The sequence below is a fragment of the Pseudomyrmex gracilis genome, unplaced genomic scaffold (genome assembly GCF_002006095.1).
Source record: "Pseudomyrmex gracilis isolate BER0280 unplaced genomic scaffold, ASM200609v1 scaffold_8, whole genome shotgun sequence".
Taxonomy (NCBI): Eukaryota; Metazoa; Arthropoda; class Insecta; order Hymenoptera; family Formicidae; genus Pseudomyrmex; species Pseudomyrmex gracilis.
Genome location: NW_018020592.1, coordinates 1037775 through 1053313, shown reverse-complemented (window position 1 = coordinate 1053313; position 15539 = coordinate 1037775). Strand labels below are relative to the sequence as shown.

Here is a 15539-nt window from a genome sequence, read left to right as displayed (position 1 = left end):
CGAGTTCAGTAAGACCTGGTTTATGCGAGCCTAAGATTTTAATATTTCTGTTTATTAACAGAAGCATAACAGAATATAACAAAAGCATTGAAATCCTATAGTTAAACTGTACCAATTCCGGCATAAATTAACAGTTATTACCCGCATAAACAAGGCCAAAACAAGGCCTTATTTGCCCGCATAAACCAGACCTAAGTTGGGCTTCTGTTAATTCGAGTTAACCGTCAATTGTGAAACCGGGCCTAAATGGTTGGCAAGTCTTTCGGGGATTCCCTGACGTCGACGTATATATGCGTGTCAACAAGAATATATTCACAAAGCAGTTGTGGAAAGAGCTCTCAGTGCGATAGATACAAGTGCGCGTAGAAACTGTTACTTGGTCATATTTATACAAAACTGTTGTTGATTATATGATTTTACTGTTTATAATTGATGAGAATTTTATATTAATCATTACTTTCTTTCTTATGGACGTTGTACATTTACTGTTGTTATATTTGTTACAGTTGATGTGAAATTTGTGTATACTTAGCGATTTATTTTTCGTTAAACTATTACACTCTCCAGTTGTGACATTCGAAACTCTTAATCCAGAATGGAGTTACAACCAAAAGTAACATGTTACAACTTGTAAGTAAAATTTTATAATATAACATTTAAACAATGTGTGTTTAAACTAAAGATACGTATACTCGGTAACTGTAATGTTTTTTTTAGAGAAACCTCGCCATGCAATAATTCAGATGAATACTTTATGGGAATAGCAATTCTTCTTGAGAAACTATCTGAAAAAGGTTGCTATCCTGTGGGTGCGTGTATAGTTAATAGTAATCAAAGGATTGTCGGAACTGGATATAACACTATACACAAAGGATGGAATAATGAAGAAGACATGAGATCTCTTTTTTGTAATAACAAAATATATAACAAAATGCTCTATGTTATGTAGAAATTGTATGTATTAATAATGTTCTTTTAACTAAATTATAGTGTACCATGCAGAAGCGGCAGCTATTTTAAGTAAAACTTCAACGGATGTCAAAGGATGTACAATGTATGTTACAAAGTTTCCTTGTAATGACTGTGCAAAAAGAATAATATCATCCGACATAAAAAAAATAATATATTGTGATATGAAGTGCAACTACATGTATACCACAAAAAAGATACAAGCCGCAAAAGAAATATTTGCTGCTAATGGCGTAACTTACACGTAAGTATAATTTTATTACTATTTTTTAATTATACTAACATCCTATATAAAATAACTCTTGATTTTTTTCAGAGAATGTACAACAATTTATGACAAGCTTGTTCCTGAAGCTTATTGTAGATTTTCACGATTGACAAACAAAGAATGTTTTATGGGAATAGCGCATCTTTCTTCAAAACAAAGTGAAAATGTGGAAAAAATTGGTGCATGCATCGTTAATAATCATAACGTTATTGTCGGCGTTGGATATAACAGCCTGTCTAGAAAAATGGATCAAATATCATTAAGCTCTCTACAAAAAACCATTCCTGCTTCATACTTTAATGGTATAATTTATAATAAACAATAACGTTATAACAATTGAAAACTTTGTACGAATACAATGCAAGTTAATTTTTAGTACAATATCGTTTAATATATGTATGTATATGAACAAAATAATTTTTTACTTAACGTATTATAAATATTCTTGTTTTTGCAGTATTTTACGCAGATTTTATAATTAATTTAATCCTAAGCACTTCATGTGATGTTAACAACTGTACGATGTATGTCACTTCTTTTCCTTGCAATGAAAGTGCGAAAGTAATAGTACAGTCTGGCATAAAAACAGTAATATACTTGCGTAAAACTACTGATGATAAAACAAAAGCTGCGAAGAAAATGTTTGACGCTGATAAAGTAAAACATAGGTATTATTATTTATAGAAATTCTACTGTTATAAATATATATATATATATATTCATTTCTGAACTGCAAGGAAATACGCGATAATTTTAATTTGTTATGATATATTGTGTTCCAGACAATTTGGCGTTAAGATTTCAAACATAGAAATTTTTCGAAGGGAAAGTACCATAGATTTGAATACAGTAATAGAATTGATGGAAATATTACAACAACAAAAAGAAAATCTTCCCTTTCCTCCTTCTCACTTTCATCATTTTTTTCTCCCTTCTCTCCCCATACCTTTTCTACCCATATCTTTCTCTCTCCCCACCCGATTTTTCCCCTGTTTCCTTCCCCCGCTTCCTTACCCTTCTCTCCCTGTTCCTTTCTTACAATTGTAACCAATCTACTTTTCTCCTCGTCCCATCTCCACAAAACCCCCTCCATCTTTATCTTATCATCCTCCACCCAGACATTTTTCCCTTTCCTCCTTTCCCCCGCCGCAATTACCTCTAATTTCCTTCTTACCTCCCTCTCTTTCCACGATAGATCCTCCTCGATCCAAACTTTCCTCCCCTTTAATCTCTTCTTTTTATCCCACACTTGCTTCTTGTAAGTTGTTTTCGTGTTTACTTGCTTTCCACTCCTCCTTCTCCAGCCTTAACCACACCATTTCTCCTTTATCCTCCCTTCCTGTGGTTATCCTCCTCATTTCACTTATCTTCACTTCCGCTCCTATCTCTTTCAAAAGCTTTTCCACTCCCCATCTCCAGTCACCTTTTTCCCTTGGAACTCCTTTTATTATAACATTCCTCCTTCTTCTCTCTTCCTTTTCTTTTCTCTCTATATTCAAATAATTTTTAATCAAGTAAAGAAAGACGGAAAGAAGAGAAAGAAAACAAACCAAACAAAATCTACAAACAAAATTGAAAGTGGAAGTAAAGATTTGCATGCAACAACGGAAGTCATTAAAAGAATTCAAACAGGAACAAAACATCAAGAAAAAGGAGGAGAAAAGAAAGGAAAAAAAAACAGGAGAAAAAGTCAAACAACATCTACAAACAACATTAAAAGTGGCATTTCTACAGGTTTTAATCTTTCAGCTATTACGGGTAAACATAATCGCTCGTCACAAACCTCTGTTCGTATACTACGGGCAACTACAATCACCCAAGAAACGTTGTTCACATACTACGGGTAATATAGTCGCTCGCCATGAAACGATCTTCACATGCTATAAGCGATTATAACAGATACGCATTTGATGATTTATCAATGAATTCAAATGCATAAGTGTTTTGTCCATATCATTTGATTAGTCTTTTGTTTTTATTACTAACTTAATGATAATCGTATCCGTTTGGTAAATATGTGCTTATGATGTGAAATTTTATTTAGTATTGACATATTTTGACGACCAGTTCCGCCGAAAAAGTTAATACAGCAATAGATAATATCATCAAAAAGTCAAACAAAAAAAGAATATCAAGAAAAAGAGAAGAAAGAAAAAAACCAAAACAAAAATTTATAAGCAAGAAAACAATAAACTTTAAGTTCTGTTTTCAATTTATATAATGAAGAATATATAAAAGGTTATTCTATTTTTACCTTATGTATTTAATAAAAGATACACGAAAAATACACTCTTGTCGCTAAGAGAATCTGAGAAAATGAAATAAAAAGATATAATGTAAAATTACGAATGTATTTTGTAATATTATAAGTCTTTTAGCTATTTAACTACCTTTTTCTTAATGATTTTTCATGAAAAATAAAAATGTAAAACACTTATTTTAACAATAAAAATTTTTATTAAAAACTGAAAAAGTAAGTTTAATTTACATTGCGTTTCAGATTTTAAGATAAAAAACTAGTAATAAAAATTAATTGTAAAACAATTCCACTTTATTTCGGACAATATATATTCCAAAGAAAGAAAAAATAGAAATTAATCGGTATAAAAAACAACACAAAAACACAATAAATGAGAGAATTCAGATTAGAATCAGAATCGTGTCTTAATGATTGTATATATTTTATCTAACCAATTTGTTATTTATAAGAATATATTATTCTGTTTTTGAACGCATGTGTTGTGTAATAATATATATGTATATACATACAATAATAAACTACACATTATTAATTACATAGCGTATATTTTTTTTGTATAAGAACAATTCACTAAATTTTTCAAAACCTGTAGCTACATATATACGTTGTTATTAATTAACACATTCGCGACCAACGATTTTAAAGCGAGACCTCTATCCGAAGTCCGCGTATAATTTTCAAACGTCTATAGCTAAAATCCGCAGTGTTCTGCTATTTTACAAAGGTGAAATTATACAAAATATTGCTTTATTATATTACACTTATGTTTCTTAAACAAATGAACATAAATTATAAAATAACGTATAATAAGGACTACGTCAGCTGGATCTCACAATCAGCTATAAATTTTGAAGTAACATAAGATTATGTTACTGGCCATAAATGTGTTAATATTAATGTAAATATTTCTCAAAATCTTATTTAAAAAAAAGATAAAAAGATATTAAGTTCACATGCCACTTGTATGCATTCTTATATATATATAACTTATATACACTTATATATGAGATTGCTTCATTCTCAAATATAATTATATATAATTATTTATAACCAAATATCGAAATTATTGTCCATATACACAACTTGTTTTTCTCAGATTAATTGTTACTCATATTATTTCTTCATACTTATCTCTAATTATTTTATTTTTATCTTCTGAATAAAAATCCTTCCCATATGCTTGTCACTTTCAGTTTACTCTCAGTCTAAATTATCAGTTTGTAACATTATCTTTGAACTTTTCATATTTTTATACTTTATCTTTGTATTTTTATACGATAGTCATTGATGCGTGGATATATAGATGCGATAAATGCATCCGTGCTGTACACACTGAGTTTCAGTACTGTTGCCAAGGTTGTGGAAATGTAAGATATTTTCTATATCTTCCGCATATCACGTAGTGCTGAGGTAACATAATTCTAAACATTTACTAGTAATATCATATCATATAAGTCTCGTGTGATAATGATGTTTGGAGAACTCTTTCTTTAATTGAAGTAGTTCATGGAGTTATAAACGTTAATTAGTATAAAATGAACTAAAGAAAAAAGGTACAAAGAAGATGAAAACAGTTTAAGATATCTTAAAAGTTACTTCGAAAACTCAGGTGAATGTGAATAAATGGCTGCGTTCAGCAGAACTCAGCGCTTAGCAGCCAGCAGCATTAATGTTCTGCTGAACGCTCTTGTGCGTGTGTATGACATTTTACATACATGCAGGTAGATTAGGTATATACACTACAAAAATATAAAACTAAAATATTTTATAAGTATATTTTACTTTTTTTACAATCATATTTTTGTAATGCTCTTATTATGTTATTTTTACTTAGTAAAACTAAAAAAAATGGAGGAAATAATACACATTGCCATAGAGAACGGTATTATAAATAATATATTTAATTTACTAGAAGATCTAGACAATAACGGAAAGTATGAAAATCATTTAGGAATTTAAAAAAATGATAAATCAAGGAATGAAAATTATTTTGAGTTAGTCATTCCTCGATACACAAATATTCAAGTTGTAGAACATTTTAGAATGTCACGGATCTGTTTTGAAGTAATATACATTTCAGTCATATACATTTATATTATTTTTGTTTAATTGGATACAAGTAAATAATGTTTGTGTGTGAGGTGTCAAAGTTTGCTGCGCAATCATGTTCCGTTGCGCTTATTAAGCATATTTTGAGTTTGCTACAAAACATAGCGACCGCTTAGCAAACATGTTGCAAAAGCGTAAACCGCTAAATGGCAGTGAGCAGAAAATCTTACAACAGTTGCAAAGCAGCTTGTTCTGCTGAGCACAGCTAATGGTTGGCAAGCTTACGGGGAATCCCCAACGTCGACTTATAAGTGCGTGGCGATAAAAATACGTTTACAAAGCATCTGTGAAAAGAACACAGTAGGATAGAGACAAGTGTGTATAAAATGTTATATTCACATTTATACAACTGTTTTGACTTTATGATTTTATAGTTTCTAACTATAAGATGTGAGTTTTATATCATTCTTTGCTGCGGACGTTGTACTTTGTTATCATATATACTGTTGTACACTCACTTTATTACAAGTTGTTTAATTGTTATAAAATTTGTATACTTGTGTATACTTAGCAATTTATTTTTACACAAAAAAAATTACACGTTTTAATTGTAATATTCAAAATAATATTTCTTAATCCAGAATGGAGTTACAACCAAAAGTAACAAGTTACGGAATGTAAGTAAAATTTTATAATATAATATAACATTTGCACAATGTGTGTTTATGCTAAAGATACGTACGCTAGGTAACTGTAATGTTTTTTTAGAGAAAACTCGCCATGCATTACTTCAGATGAATACTTTATGGGAATAGCAATGCTTCTTGAGAAACGATCCGAAAAAGGTTGCTATCCTGTGGGTGCGTGTATAGTTAATAGTGATCAAAGAATTGTCGGAACTGGATATAACACAATATACAACGGATGGAATAAAAAAAAAGACAGATTTTTCAGACCTCTTTTTTGTAATTACAAAATATATAAAACAATGCTTTATATTATGTAGAAATTGTAAGTATTAATGATGTTCTTTTAACTAAATTATAGTGTGCCATGCAGAAGTTGCTGCTATTCAAAATAAAACCTCAACGGATTTGAAAGGCTGTACAATGTATGTTACACGGTTCCCTTGCAAATGCTGTGCGATAGAAATAATATTATCCGACCTAAAAAAAGTAATGTATTGTGATAACCGCTCTCATATTACAAAAAGCGTAAAAACCGCAAAGAAACTATTTGCTGCTTATGACGTATTTTACGGGTAAATATTATTTCATTATTAATTTTAATTACATCAGAGTTCTATATAAAATAGCTCTTGATTTTTTTCAGGGAATGTACAACAATTTATGACAAGCTTGCTCCTAAAGCTTATTGTAAATTTTCACGATTGAAAAACGAGGAATGTTTTATGGGAATAGCATATCTTTCTTCAAAACGAAGTAATAATGTGGAAAAAAACGGTGCATGCGTTGTTACTAATGACAACAATATTGTTAGCGTTGGATATAATGAGCTTTCTGAAACAATGGGTTAAATATCATTTACCTTTTAATAAAAAAATATTCTTGCTTTATTGTTTATAATTTGTGATAACTAATGGTACTATAACAATTTAAGATTTCATATGTGTAATGCCTATTACTTTTTAGTACAATATCGATCTATATATATGAGTGTGTGTGTGTTTGTGTACATATATAAACAAGGTGTTTCAATGTATTATTATAAAGATGCTTATTTGTGATTGCAATAGGTAACGCAGATTTTATAATTAATTCACTTCTAAACACTTCATGTGATGTTAAAGACTGCACGATGTATATCACTTTTTTCCCGTGCTATGAAAATGCGGAAGTAATAGTACAGTCTGGCATAAAAACAGTTAAATACTTGTGTGAAACTATTGATGATGAAACAGAAGCTGCAAAAGAGATATTTGACGCTTATAGTGTAAAATACATGTATTGTTATTTATAAAAATTCTACTGTTACTTATTTATTAATGACAAAAAAATACGATAACTTTTTTTATAATAACTTTTATTTTTTTCAGACAATTTAATGTGAAGATTTCAAAAATAGAAATTTTTAAAAGTTATTACAGACTTGATTATAGCAATAGAAGTTATCAGAACAAAAAACAAGTAAAAGAAAAACCCCAAAAGAAGGCAGGTAAAAAGAAGAGAAGAAGGAGAAAGAAAAATCAACAAACATAAATTGCAAATAACAGTAAAAATGAAAGTACTACAAGCTTGAATAGAAAACGGCAATAAAAAAAATCATCGAACAAAATCAAACAAAAAAGGACATCAAGAAAAAGAAGAGAAAAAAAAAACAAGAAAATGAAGAGAAAAAAGAACAAAAAAAAAGAAGAGAAAAAAGAACATGAAAAAATTGAAACAAAAACTAAAAAAAAAAAAAGAACATTGAATTTATTTTGTTTTTAATTTATGTAACAAAAAGTCATTTTTTTAGCTTATATATATATTATAATACAGGATATGTAAAGATTATACGTGTTTTTGTCGACATATGTCAACAAATAATCTATATTACTATCATTTTCTTTACTTAAAATATATATATATATATATATATACAATTTTTAAGTTTAAATTATCTTTTATCGTTATTTATATAACAATCTTCTGTGTCTCAACAATATGTTAATATAATACTGAAATTAATACATATTTTAAAAAATTATAAATGTATTAATTGTTGGTTTCTAAATGCAAATAATAAGTTAATACTACATATAATATACTTTAAACAATATATAAAATATGTTGTTTGGTTCTCATTCATATAAAAATTTATTTATTTATTTCTGCTTATTCTTTTCCTGTGAGTAAGCATCACGAATATTTCCTTTCACCTGCTTGTCGCTTTCGGTCTAAAAATACTTATATAAAATAATTTCCGTCAAAAACAATTATTAGTGCGTGACTAATTGTAAGACCGCTTTTGAGAGCGAGATTAATACAAAATTACACTCAAATTTAATTATTGGAGGCTCGATTTGATTCATCTTTCAATCAATCAATTCGATCAAAAGAGACCGGCCTTAAAAAAATCCCTGAAGTTTTGAGCGGATTTGAACTCTAGACCCTCCATGCTCGCAGCTCTTGCACTCAAGCCGTGAAACTACTATGCCATCGGATATATAGACGTGATAAATACATCTGTGTTGTACACACTGAGTATATTTTTAGTACTACTGTCAAGGTCGTAAAAATAGAATATACTCCCCACCATATCATGCAGTAACATGAGCATTTTAACCATATACTAGTAACATAGTCTTGTATGACAATGATGTTCAGACAAGAAAACAAGACAAAAAGTTCGTCATGGCGGCCGTAACAGTCGTTATTGCGTAGAAGATAATTTTTGATTTCATGGTGTTTTACACCACTGGTTTTCCGCCAAATAGTGTGAAAAAATAGACTGGCGTATGGCCTAGCTTTTACGAGTCAAAAGCTATAATAGCACCAATACCACCAATATCAATGATGTTCGGAGAACATCATCTTTCTTTAATTGAAGAAGTTCATGAAGTTATGGACGTCCAGTAGTCTGTATAGGATGAACTAAAAAAAAAAGTGAAAAGAAGATAAAGATAATTAGAGATATCTCAAAAGTTTCTTCAAAAACTCGGGTAAATGTGATTAAGCGGTTGGCAAGTCTTTCGGGGATTCCCCAATATTATACTTACAAAGGCGTGGCGATACGAACATATAACGGACACTGAGTAATACTGTGTCCATTAGTGTGAGAAAGAGCATATCAGTGTGTCTCACTTACACTAGTGGACACTGTTTTATACAGTGTCACCTGTGGACGTAGTTGGAAAGCACTCGTATTCACGAAGCACTTGTGGGAAGAGCTCAGTAGGAAACAGTGCGTATTAACTGTTATTTATTCACATTTATACAAACTATTTTAACTACATGATTTTAAAGTTTATAACTGATGTGAGTTTTATATCATTAATCGTTACTTTCTTTGTTGTAGACGTTTATCTTGTTACCACAAATCAACGGTGTTACAAAATTTATATACTTAGCGATTTATTTTTAGTCAAAAACAATTTTCCAAATATAACATCCGAAGTTCTTAATCCAGAATGAAGTTACAGTCAAAAACGAGTTCCGGAATGTAAGTAAAATTTTATACTTTTATATATTATTACATAACGTGTGTTTATGCTAAAGAAAAATTATACTCGGTAATTGTAATGTTTTTTTAGAGAAAAACCGCTACATTTTAATTCGAATGAATATTTCATGGGAATAGCTATTCTTATTGAGAAACAGTCCGAAAAAGGCTGTTATCCTGTGGGTGCGTGTATAGTTAATAGTGATCAAACAATTGTCGGAACTGGATATAACACATTACAAAAAGGATGGGATAAAGAAAAAGACATCAGACCACTTTTTTGTAATAACAAAATATATAACACAATGCTCTTTATTATGTAGAAATTGTATGTAATAATAATATTCTTTTAACTGAATTATAGTGTACCATGCAGAAGTGGCAGCTATTTTAAATAAAACTTCAACGGATGTCAAAGGCTGTACAATGTATGTCACACAATTCCCTTGTAATAACTGTGCGAATAGAATAATATCATCCGGCATAAAAAAAATTATATATTGTGATATGAAGCGTGACCACGCGCATACTACAACAAGAATACAAGCCGCAAAAGAAATATTTGCTGCTAATGGCGTAACTTACACGTAAGTATAATTTTATTACTATTTTTTAATTGTACCTAACATCTTATATAAAATAACTCTTGATTTTTTTCAGAGAATGTACAACAATTTATAACAAGCTTGTTCCTAAAGCTTATAGTAGATATTCACGATTGACAAACGAGGAATGCTTCATGGGAATAGCGTATCTTTCTTCAAAACAAAGTAAAAATATGGAAAAAATCGGTGCATGCATTGTTAATAATAATAACGTCGTCGGCGTTGGATATAACAACCTCTCTAGGAAAATGGGTCAAATATCATTAAACTCTCTACAAAAAAACATTCCTGCTTCATACTTTAAAGGTATACTTTATGATAAACAATAACGTTATAACAATTTAAGACTTTGTACGTGTACAATGCAAGTTAAGTTTTAGTATAATATCATTTAATATGTATGTATATACATGAACAAAATGTTTTTTTACTTAACGTATTATTATAAATATACTTTCTTATAATTGCAGTATGTTACGCAGATTTTATAATTAATTCAATTCTAAGTACTTCATGTGATGTTAAAGACTGCACGATGTATGTTACTTCTTTTCCTTGCAATGAAAGTGCGAAAGTAATAGTGCAGTCTGGCATAAAAGCAGTAATGTACCTGCGTAAAAACACTAGTGATAAAACAGAAGCTGCAAAAAAAATGTTTGATGCTGATAATATAAAATACAGGTATTGTTATTTATAGAAATTCTACTGTTACTCATTTGTTAACTGCAAGAAAATAACTTTAATTTCTTATAATGGATTTTGTTTTTTTCAGACAATCTAATGTGGAGATTTCAAACATAGAAATTTTTAAAAGTAAAAATATTACAAACGTGAAAGCAGGAAAAGAAGTCATAAAACAAAAACAAGTAAAAAGAGAAAAAAAGATTACACATATTTTCGATATATGGCAGCAAATAATTTGTATTGTCGCATTTTTTCTTTTCGTGATATATGGTGATATATAGTGATATATGTCATTTGTTTTTTATATGTATACAATATATAATTTTATCTCAATCTTTTTTTTATTGAAACTTATGAAAATGTTTTTTTTAAGTGTATGTTAATATAATAATTGTATACTTAACAAGTTAATATCATACTTAGAAAGTATAAATGTATTAATTTTTGTTTTAAATGCAAATAATAAGTTAATACTATAAGTAATATATTTTAAACAATATATAATAATACTATAAGTAATATACTTTAAACAATATAAAATATGTTTGTTTTTCTCGGTCATATAGAAATTTATTTATTTAACTTATCCCTGCTTATTCTTTTCCTCTGAGTATTACAATTATTTTCTTTCTCCTGTTTGTCGCTTTTGGTCTAAAAGTTATTAGTTTGCAACATTATCATTTTTATAGTTTTATCTTTATGCTGTAGTTTCGTTTAGTGCACACTTATGGCTTTTCTTAGACTTATAAAATTTATCTAAATTTATATAACAGGCTGATTGTGAATACCACCGTTTTCTTTGACAATTGAGTGCTAGTAACTATACTAACCATTCGGTAAAACGCAGTCTTTCACAGTGGCGTATCAGGCACGTGCTCAAGTAACATGACTAACTGTAAGACCGCTTTTTGAGAGCGAGATTAATATAAAATTACACTTGAATTAATTATTGGAGACCCGATTCGGTTAATCTTTCAATCAATCAACTCGATTAAAAGAGACCGGCCTTAAAAAAATCCTTGAAGTTTTGAGCGGATTTGAACTCTAGAACTCTAAGATCTATCATGCTCGCAGCTCTTGCACTTAAGCCGCGAAACCACTATGCCACCTTCACTTTCAAGCGATAAATATGATACGTAAATACATAGACGTGATAAATGCATCTGTGTTGTATACACTGAGTATATTTTTACTGTCAAGGTCGTAGAAATGTAATACACTCCCCACCTTCCATATCATACAGCAATATAATCATTCTGACCGTGTAAGTCTTGTACGACAATGATGTTCGGAGACCTCTTTTTTTAATTAAAGAAGTTCATGGAGTTATGGACGTCTATTAGTCTGTATAAGATAAACTAAAGAAAAAAGGTAAAAAGAAGGTAAAGATAATTAGAGATATCTCAAAAGTTACTTCAAAAACCCGGATGACTGTGATTAAATGGTTGGCAAGTCTTTTGGGGATTCCCTGACGTCGACGTATAAATGCGTGTCGACAAGAATATATTCACAAAGCAGTTGTGGAAAGAGCTCTCAGTGCGACAGATACAAGTGTGCGTAGAAACTGTTATTTGGACATATTTATACAAAACTATTGTTGACTATATGATTATACCGTTTATAAGTGATGAGAATATTTTATATTAATCATTACTTTCTTTCTTATCGACGTTGTACATTTACTGTTATCATATTTGTTACAGTTGATGTGAAATTTGTGTATACTTAGCGATTTATTTTTCGTTAAACTATTACACTCTCCAGTTGTGACATTCGAATTTCTTAATCCAGAATGGAGTTACAACCAAAAGGAACAAGTTACGAAATGTAAGTAAAATTTTATAATATAACATTTGAACAATGTGTGTTTAAACTAAAGATACGTATACTCGGTAACTGTAATGTTTTTTTAGAGACAACTCGCCATACAATAATTCAGATGAATACTTTATGGGAATAGCAATTCTTCTTGAGAAACTATCCGAAAAAGGTTGCTATCCTGTGGGTGCGTGTATAGTTAATAGTGATCAAAGAATTGTCGGTACTGGATATAACACAGTACAAAAAGGATGGGATAAAGAAAAAGACATCAGACCACTTTTTTGTAATAACAAAATATATAAAACAATGCTCTATATTATGTAGAAATAGTATGTAGTAATAATATTCTTTTAACTGAATTATAGTGTACCATGCAGAAGTGGCAGCTATTTTAAATAAAACTTCAACGGATTTCAAAAACTGTACAATGTATGTTACACGGTTCCCTTGTAATAACTGTGCGAATAGAATAATATCATCCGGCTTAAAAAAAATAATATATTGTCATATGAAGCGTGACCACGAGTATACTACACCAAGAATACAAGCCGCAAAAGAAATATTTGATGCTAATGGCGTAACTTACACGTAAGTATAATTTTATTACTATTTTTTAATTGTACCTAACATCCTATATAAAATAACTCTTGATTTTTTTCAGAGAATGTACAACAATTTATGACAAGCTTGTTCCTGAAGCTTATTGTAGATTTTCACGATTGACAAACGAGGAATGTTTTATGGGAATAGCGCATCTTTCTTCAAAACAAAGTGGAAATGAGGAAAAAATTGGTGCATGCATTGTTAATAATCATAACGTTATTGTCGGCGTTGAATATAACAGCCTCTCTAGAAAAATGGATCAAATATCATTAAGCTCCCTACAAAAAAACATTCCTGCTTCATACTTTAATGGTATAATTTATGATAAACAATAACGTTATAACAATTGAAAACTTTGTACGAGTACAATGCAAGTTAATTTTTAGTACAATAACGTTTAATATATGTATGTATATGAACAAAATGATTTTTTACTTAACGTATTATAAATATTTTTGTTATTGCAGTATGTTACGCAGATTTTATAATTAATTTAATCCTAAGCACTTCATGTGATGTTAAAAACTGTACGATGTATGTCACTTCTTTTCCTTGCAATGAAAGTGCGAAAGTAATAGTACAGTCTGGCATAAAAACAGTAATATACTTGCGTAAAACTACTGATGATAAAACAAAAGCCGCGAAGAAAATGTTTGACGCTGATAAAGTAAAACATAGGTATTGTTATTTATAGAAATTCTACTGTTATATATATATATATATTCATTTTTGGACTGCAAGGAAATACGATAATTTTAATTTGTTATGATATATTGTGTTCCAGACAATTTGGTGTTAAGATTTCAAACATAGAAATTTTTCGAAGTGAAAGTACCACAGATTTGAATACAGTAATAGAATTGATGAAAAAATTACAAATACAAAAAGAAAATCAAGTAAAAGAAGATGGAAAGAAGATAAAGAAAAAAAAACAAACAAACCAAACAAAATCTACAAACAAAATTGAAAGTGGAAGTAAAGATTTGCATGCAACAACGGAAGTCAGTAAAAAAGTTCAAACAGGAACAAAACATCAAGAAAAAAGAGGAGAAAAGAAAGGAAAGAAAAACAGGAGTAAAAGTCAAACAAAATCTACAAACAACATTAAAAGTGGCATTCCTACAGGTTTTAATCTTTCAGCTACTACGAGTGAACATAATCGCTCGTCACAAACCTCTGTTCATATACTACGGGCAACTACAATCACTCAAGAAACGTTGTTCATATACTACGGGTAATATAGTCGCTCGCCATGAAACGATCTTCACATGCTATAAGCGATTATAACAGATACGCATTTGATGATTTATCAATGAATTCAAATGCATATGTGTTTTGTCCATATCATTTGATTAAGTTTTTGTTTTTATTACTAACTTAATGATAATCATATCCGTTTGGTAAATATGTGCTTATGATGTGAGATTTTATTTAGTATTGATATATTTTGACGACCAGTTCCGCCGAAACAGTTAATACAGCAATAGATAATATCATCAAAAAGTCAAACAAAAAAAGAATATCAAGAAAAAGAAAAGAAAAAAACCAAAACAAAAACTATAAGCAAGCAAACAATAAACTTTAAGTTCTGTTTTCAATTTATATAATGGAGAATATATAAAAGGTTATTCTAGTTTTAGCTTATGTATTTAATAAAAGATACACAAAAAATACACTTCTGTCGACACAGAGAATCTGAGAAAATGAAATAAAAATATATAATGTAAAATTAAGAAAGAATGTATTTTGTAATAGTATAAGTCTTTTAGCTATTTAACTTTTTATCTTTTTCTTAATGATTTTTCATGAAAAATAAAAATGTTAAACACTTATTTTAACAATAAAAATATTTATTAAAAACTGAAAAAGTAAGTTCAATTTACATTGCGTTTCAGATTTTAAGATAAAAAACTGGTAATAAAAATTAATTGTAAAACTAATCAATTGTAAAACAATTCCACTTTATTTCGGACAATATATATTCCAAAGAAAGAAAAAAATAGAAATTAATTAGTATAAAAAACAACACAAAAACAATAAATGAGAGAATTCAGATTAGAATCAAAATCGTGTCTTAATGATTGTGTTTTTATATATATTTTATTTAAACAATTTG

General features: G+C 29.2%; 2 protein-coding genes and 1 long non-coding RNA gene across 8 annotated transcripts; all 3 read left to right on the top strand.

The window, feature by feature from the left end:
• Positions 1 to 274: 274 nt before the first annotated feature.
• Positions 275 to 4868, top strand: LOC109861295. The gene is made up of 8 exons (XM_020440877.1): positions 275 to 356; positions 507 to 630; positions 718 to 908; positions 991 to 1213; positions 1286 to 1539; positions 1695 to 1905; positions 2020 to 2086; positions 4779 to 4868. Exons 2-8 carry the CDS (start codon positions 596 to 598, stop codon positions 4866 to 4868), a joined length of 1071 nt encoding a protein of 356 aa, XP_020296466.1. The 5' UTR covers positions 275 to 356; positions 507 to 595.
• Positions 4816 to 15183, top strand: LOC109860766. 6 transcript variants are annotated; one of them, XM_020440072.1, is made up of 7 exons: positions 4816 to 4864; positions 6188 to 6223; positions 6315 to 6511; positions 10075 to 10297; positions 13482 to 13735; positions 13891 to 14101; positions 14208 to 15183. In XM_020440072.1, the coding sequence occupies exons 2-7, from the start codon at positions 6189 to 6191 to the stop codon at positions 14659 to 14661; spliced, it is 1374 nt and encodes a 457-aa protein (XP_020295661.1). In that variant the 5' UTR covers positions 4816 to 4864; position 6188; the 3' UTR covers positions 14662 to 15183. The 6 variants fall into 6 exon arrangements, with proteins under 6 accessions (XP_020295661.1, XP_020295689.1, XP_020295644.1 ...); XM_020440100.1 differs by having other exon boundaries at positions 4848 to 4907; positions 13482 to 13591; XM_020440055.1 differs by having other exon boundaries at positions 4850 to 4907.
• Positions 12227 to 13379, top strand: LOC109860793. The gene is made up of 4 exons (XR_002250878.1): positions 12227 to 12552; positions 12703 to 12826; positions 12913 to 13103; positions 13186 to 13379. It is a non-coding gene; the product is annotated as an uncharacterized LOC109860793 (long non-coding RNA).
• Positions 15184 to 15539: the final 356 nt, after the last annotated feature.

Coding starts and splice junctions, on each gene's coding strand:
- LOC109861295 (XM_020440877.1), top strand. CDS start 596: ATGGAGTTACAACCAAAAGTAACATGTTACAACTT. Junction 631..717: donor AAAGTAACATGTTACAACTT/GTAAGTAAAATT, acceptor TGTTTTTTTTAG/AGAAACCTCGCCATGCAATA. Junction 1,540..1,694: donor TCCTGCTTCATACTTTAATG/GTATAATTTATA, acceptor TTGTTTTTGCAG/TATTTTACGCAGATTTTATA.
- LOC109860766 (XM_020440072.1), top strand. CDS start 6,189: ATGGAGTTACAACCAAAAGTAACAAGTTACGGAAT. Junction 10,298..13,481: donor GCTAATGGCGTAACTTACAC/GTAAGTATAATT, acceptor GATTTTTTTCAG/AGAATGTACAACAATTTATG. Junction 13,736..13,890: donor TCCTGCTTCATACTTTAATG/GTATAATTTATG, acceptor TTGTTATTGCAG/TATGTTACGCAGATTTTATA.